Here is a 6,000-nt window from a genome sequence, read left to right as displayed (position 1 = left end):
ATACACATACATTATTCCTGCTCCTTTATCTGTGGCTTTTCAAAGTTGGAGTTTTTACTCTTAATGTACAACATTTTAGAAATGCTCTTTTCATGAAATTCTGTGTTCTAATAATAAAAATACATTACATTATTAATATAGCACCTTTTATACACAAAATGCAGCTAAACATGCAGAAAAAGAAAAGAGCAGACAAGAAGACTTAAAGAAGACTTCAAATATTAATGTATTTAAAAAGAGGAGGGAAGTAAACTAATACACAGTTTAAATAAAATGAAATGTTGGTGTAGGAGATTTTAAAACACAGAAGAGAGGGATTTTTACACTAATGGTCAGTTTCTTACTTGAAAAAAGCTCCAAATATTATATTATATTTTTAGTCTAAGTATGTGTTATTACATTCAGAAACAATGAGAAAACACCCAAAAAGAAGACAACAACACATAATATTGGCACAATAATTTACATTTACTTCAGTATTAGAATGTCTAAACTTACATTTCACATAAAGCATGGTAGTTCAAGTAGAAATACAATTTTAATACATACCAAAATATGAAAGTTATGTACAGTTATAAGACAATATAAATGTTATAAAAGTAATGGAGATAATATAGTATATATTCTGTATAAATGTATAGGTCCAAATGAAGAAAACAATAAAGGTCAGAGTCTCAGAGTGTTTGCCAGCTACCTTTCTGTCTGGGTAAGAATGTCATGCTGAGATGTTCGGCCTCCTGCTGATGCTCTACAGGCTGCTGGGAGAGGTTGTTGGTCTGTGGGAGGCAGTCCAGGGTCAAGCCCTTATGGGGGCAAACAGAGTACTGGGAGAGCAATGTCACCAGGATGGATTTCATCATCACCATGGCGATGTGTTTACCAACGCAGGCGCGAGGGCCTGAACCGAATGGTTGGAAGTAACGACGAGGAGCCTGAAGGAGGACAAAGGGGAGGGGCAGAGGACAGATCAGAGAGGTAGTTAAAGCCCCTGAAAACTTTCAAATCAAGTATATGTCTTTAACATAAATGTTCATGACTTAAAGAAAAAAACAACTTTAGGTATTATTTATTTTTGGCTTGGCACTCAAAACTGAGCTAATCTGCTTCATCAGGACTGTGACAGTGGCAATACAAACAAACAACCCACTGACTTTCATCAGATTCTGATTCAAATGTTGCTAAATCCTGATTGGTGCACAGAAGTACATGATATCACCTTTTACAGCCAAGCCCCGCCCACTTCAAACCAGTGAGAAAAGCAAGGATGAAAAAAGAAATGCAGAAATCTCTCATGTGAAATATCTAAAATTGTGTGTTCATGTAGGTCCCCATTGCTCATAGTAAGGAGCTGAATGAGAAAACAGGCTTTCAGGGTCGATTTATTCACTTCAAGTTATTTTAGTTTGAGTCTCAGAGTTGCAGATAGGACAACTGGGCAAAAAATATACATCTACTTACATTTTTTTCAAAGTTTTCCAAACTGAATTCATTTGGTTTGAGGAAAAACTCTGTCCGGTGCATGTGGCCGGTATTCAGAATGATGTTTGTGCCCTTCGGTACCCTGTAGCCATCTATGATGTCATCAGACAGGGCTCGACGCATGGTGAAGTCCACCACAGGGTGAAAGCGCAAGCATTCATTGATGAAGCTCTCCAGCACCTGCAACTTCTGAACGTCCCCGTTCTGAAGCTGTCTCTCACCTATAGCGAGACAATGGCAATGAGATGTCATTACTGTTATATCTCTCTAAAAGAGTTTCAATAAAAACTGAACTTCCCAAATGTAGGATTTATAACAGAACTGTTGTATTAGACTGCATTGCTTTTAGGTGTACTGTATCTAATAAAACCTTTGCTTACATGCACAGTATTTTGTTTTACATAGCCTATCTCAGTGCACTATTACGACACACTGCATTTGTTAAAATGCATCTTTGATGTGCAGCAGATCAGGTGAGAACTACATGACTGCTTCTAAAATGTTTAAATCTAGCTTTTTAAATTCTAGCATTGGTAGGCAGAACATACTCTCTACTATATTTTATCAGTGTCAGTGTCTTTAAGTCTTGATTCTGCCAGCTCCTTACCTACAACAGTATCTATCTCCTGTAGCAGCTGCAGCTCCACATCTGGATTCTGTTTGAGGAGCAGCAGCATGAAGAAGAGGCTGATGGACAGAGTGTCTGGTGCTGCGATCACCATCTCCAGCACACACTGCCTCACATTCTCTGCAGACAGTTCGCCATGGTTCTGACAAACACACACACACACACACACACACACACACACAATATGAATAAGCTGACTTGGCTGAAAAAATGGGTATTCACCATTAGAGGATTTCTGACATATGTGTTGGAGGAAGTGCTGAAAGGGCTTGAAGAGTATTTGCATAAAGAAATGGCAGCAGTTCAGTTCTTCGCTGACCTGTGCAAATATGAGCTCTGCGGTGAAGTTGATGTTGTCCAGTTTATCTGCCTGCTCCACATCTCTCCTCTTCTGTTCTACGAGGCGCTCTATGGCATCTTGCAGCTCCTGGCTGTGAGATATCAGACATATTACACTTGATTATAAAAAAGTCTAAAGGTGGGCTTATGAATGAAGAAGAGTGATAATATGAATGATAGTGACAGTGACTCACGCTGCTGTCTTGTGCCTCTGGTGAATCCAGTTAAACTTGAAGTAGATGTCTGGTTTGATCAGCACAGTCTGCCATGTGTCAAAATACTTCTGAATCTTCAGCAGCAGCTCTTTCTCTGGACACAGGGTGAACACAAGTGTATCAAGAACACAACACAGTAGTAAGATAAATGCATTGTATCTTAACTGACGCAACCTAATTAAGTAAAACACACATATTTCCCACGTGTGTTTGATCCATCTTTCCAAACACACAGAGTCCTCGATTTACAACTTGCATGATAACAAAAATTAAATAAGAGATTTACGCATGTCTACTCACCACTCACAGGTACACCCAGGAAGAGCCTGTTGGAGATATCGACCACTGTGCAGCGCAGTAAACTGAGGACATCCACATGATCCAAACTGTCCAGGTCGTCCAAGTGAGTCTGTGTGGAGGAGACGCAAACCTCCACAGTCTGCTGCAAGCCCGGACCTGTCAGGGCTGACACAGAAAATCACGATTTTCATATATTTTGTATCTGGAATCACAGAATAACTGGATCAACCAGTAAGTCCGCAAGGTTGATTAAAAGTTAAAATGTTACCTTTGGTGAAATAAGTGCGTATCTTTTTCCATAGAGTTACGTTGTTGTTAAATATGATGCCTCGCTCATTCATGCCGATGCAGCTGAGTCCCTGCTTGCTCCCAAAACGTGAAGTATAATGTCCATTCTTCAGTACATGGTGCACCGCTGATGCCCTTATGGTAAAAAAAAAAAATAAATAAATAAATAATGAAACTACAGATTATCAATTTACACTTGGATTCACTATTTGGCAACTTTATTCAGATAGAGATAACCAACCTGCTGAGTATGAGGGTCTCCTCTCCATTGATCCAGACTCTGACAATGTCTCCATAGTTCTTGTTGTAATAGTTGCTGGCTGTGCCTATACCACTCCAGATGAATCTCAGATATGACAGAAGTGGCCCCAAACCCAGACAGAAAGAAGGACCTGTTGTGGTGAATGTCAATAAATGTATTTCAGCTCACCAAATTCAGTGATGAGGTTAACAGAACCGGCACCATCACAAAGAAAGAAACTGCAAGGTGTCAAACCTGATATGTGACCATTGAACCTACCTGGTACAGTTTTCTTGTCTGTGTGGCTCCAAGCAACCAGCAGCAGACAGACAAGCAGTATAAGGGTTCTGGTTGCCAAGGAAATGCCCGGTGATCCTACTGCTGTGGCATTCTGGGACATGGAGACCAGGTCTGTCACCATGGCGTCCAAACCTACAGGAGTCATCGCCCGTTCACAAGCAGAGATCATATCCATAAGAAGGCAGATTTAAAACAACCAGCACACGACTGCACAAACCCAGCGACCGTGCTGAGTGATGAAAGCTGCCTCAACAATCGTGGGCTTTCTCTTTATATGTGGTCTGAGCTGGTCACGAGCCAGGTCAGGGTAATGCAAAAGCCACAACAAAGCAGGAAAATGGTAAACATTACACTTGTAACCTTGAGGTGTTGGATTTGTGCCTGTGCCCTTGAGCGTACAGGACTTAATCCAATCCAATGTTGGAGCGAGCTTCTATCGTGGGTTGTATTTGACATTTTGGTGATGAAAAGCAAGTTTTGTTCCTCCTTTGAACATTAAAAGAATATGATTGGAAATCCTACAAAAGAGCACCTGGCCTGTGAGAACAAGGGAGAATCTGTGTTATTATTGTTATTATTATTACAGCTTTATCTGTCTTGCAAAATAAAATTCTTTGTTATTTTAATAAACATCCATACTTCAGTTTTCTTTCATTTTTTTTATAAAAAGAAGAAAGACAAGGGAAAGCTGGAATTAAATGCTACATTTAAAAATGTTCACTGTTTTTAAAATAAATACTGTACTCTCATTACAATCTCTTATTTGAATGGATTATTTAGAATCTACAGTATTTGTAATTGCTCCCAGATTCCTCTATTAGACTACCAGTAGATGGAGAAGCAGAGCTGTGAGGCATTAAACCGGGTCTTTAGATTTACTGCAACATGATGACATTAGGAAAACAAAATCATGACTATTATGAGATGACTATGAGTTCTGTAGTTCTAAGTTCTGTACCAGCTCTTGTGACTCACTCACTCAGGGCTGTATCTACTGTTGAAGCCAGGAAGTTATGTCATCTGAATTTTGGGGGGGAATTGGAGACCTGAAATGCAATTGATATACTATCATTTAAAATTATACTTAAGTTTTATAGGCATATACTATTTTTTTTATATCTAAGACCATTAAATTTGACTATTTTCAGGCCAAGAAAAATGAAGAAATGCATACATGAATATATACTGTACACCATCATGCAGTGAAGCTGTTTTATTAATTAAAAAAAAGAATAAAACAGTTGGATGAAATATTGAAATTAATAGGAAATTCTACAGACTTTTTTCAGGTCTCTGCTCAGACTTACGACATCAGCATTTTTAACCTCCTGTCTACGGCACTGACACCACTGCGTAGCCTACTAATTATTGTTTTTTGATTATTTTTAGTTTCATCAAACCTTATTATTTTTGTGCAGACTCATCTTCTGTGTCTTTCTTAACATACTGTATCTATGTAACTTGTTTCTGTGTAATTTGTCAACACAACATGTACTAACTGTACTAATCCCAAATATGTGTTTCATTTATTTTATTTTTCAATTTGTGACAAAGCCAGTGCTGTTTGGCTTTATCTCTTCCTTTGTTCCATTTGTTCATTCTGTATAAAGGACTCTGTGAATTCACTCACCGCCCACGTTCAAGTCCAAGAATGTGCATTGATCAAATGGCCGACTGTGTGCTGAGGCCCGGGCTTGATAACGATGCCCTGTATGATGGCTTAGACCTAGATTGTTCTGCATGAATAAGCAGAGACAACCCCCCTGTTTCTCCCGAAAACAGAAGTTAATGTAACCTTGTCTCTGGTTCTGAGTTGTGGTCAACCACATCTTTGTCTCCACCACGTGAGTGGGGAGTTGTTCAGAAATGAACAAACAAGATTAATAGAAAGCTGAAGAAAAGTGGTTAAATGTCAGAATGGAACAGTATGATATCTGAAGAGAATTTATTGACTCCTCTTTTACCTTCGCTTTTACATTATTACCCTGCTTATAGAGAGGGGGAAGTTCCACATGTACTATGACAGCTGTGGGTAAAAGAGTATGTTTGGATATTCCTTAGTATATGTGTAGTAAAATAGAAACAGTTAACTTATGATAACAAGACAGAGGGGTATGACATGCATCAAAAGGTAGTGGATATGAATTCAGACCATACGCTATGTGACCTGCCTGAACAACCTTTTAAGGAATTGATTTCACGAGTCAGAT

The 6,000-nt window shown here is 38.9% G+C and overlaps 1 protein-coding gene across 1 annotated transcript; it reads right to left on the bottom strand.

Moving 5' to 3' along the window:
• Positions 1 to 472: 472 nt before the first annotated feature.
• Positions 473 to 4,330, bottom strand: LOC122875290 (aromatase). The gene is made up of 9 exons (XM_044194289.1): positions 3,770 to 4,330; positions 3,491 to 3,641; positions 3,230 to 3,384; positions 2,962 to 3,126; positions 2,641 to 2,755; positions 2,427 to 2,538; positions 2,087 to 2,249; positions 1,459 to 1,700; positions 473 to 932 (listed from the first exon to the last, which is right to left on the bottom strand). The coding sequence occupies exons 1-9, from the start codon at positions 3,963 to 3,965 to the stop codon at positions 675 to 677; spliced, it is 1,557 nt and encodes a 518-aa protein (XP_044050224.1). The 5' UTR covers positions 3,966 to 4,330; the 3' UTR covers positions 473 to 674.
• Positions 4,331 to 6,000: the final 1,670 nt, after the last annotated feature.

Source organism: Siniperca chuatsi, linkage group LG1, assembly GCF_020085105.1.
Source record: "Siniperca chuatsi isolate FFG_IHB_CAS linkage group LG1, ASM2008510v1, whole genome shotgun sequence".
In the NCBI taxonomy this organism is placed as follows: Eukaryota; Metazoa; Chordata; class Actinopteri; order Centrarchiformes; family Sinipercidae; genus Siniperca; species Siniperca chuatsi.
The sequence above is the reverse complement of the archived record's forward strand: the minus strand, read 5'-3'. Positions and strand labels throughout refer to the sequence as shown.

Excerpts from the sequence above, each read along its gene's own strand:
- LOC122875290 (XM_044194289.1), bottom strand. The coding sequence starts at position 3,965 with ATGGATATGATCTCTGCTTGTGAACGGGCGATGACTCCTGTAGGTTTG. Across the intron at positions 3,127-3,229 it reads ACGCACTTATTTCACCAAAG|CCCTGACAGGTCCGGGCTTG; the intron begins GTAACATTTTAA and ends TTTCTGTGTCAG. Across the intron at positions 2,756-2,961 it reads CCTGGGTGTACCTGTGAGTG|AGAAAGAGCTGCTGCTGAAG; the intron begins GTGAGTAGACAT and ends CCCTGTGTCCAG.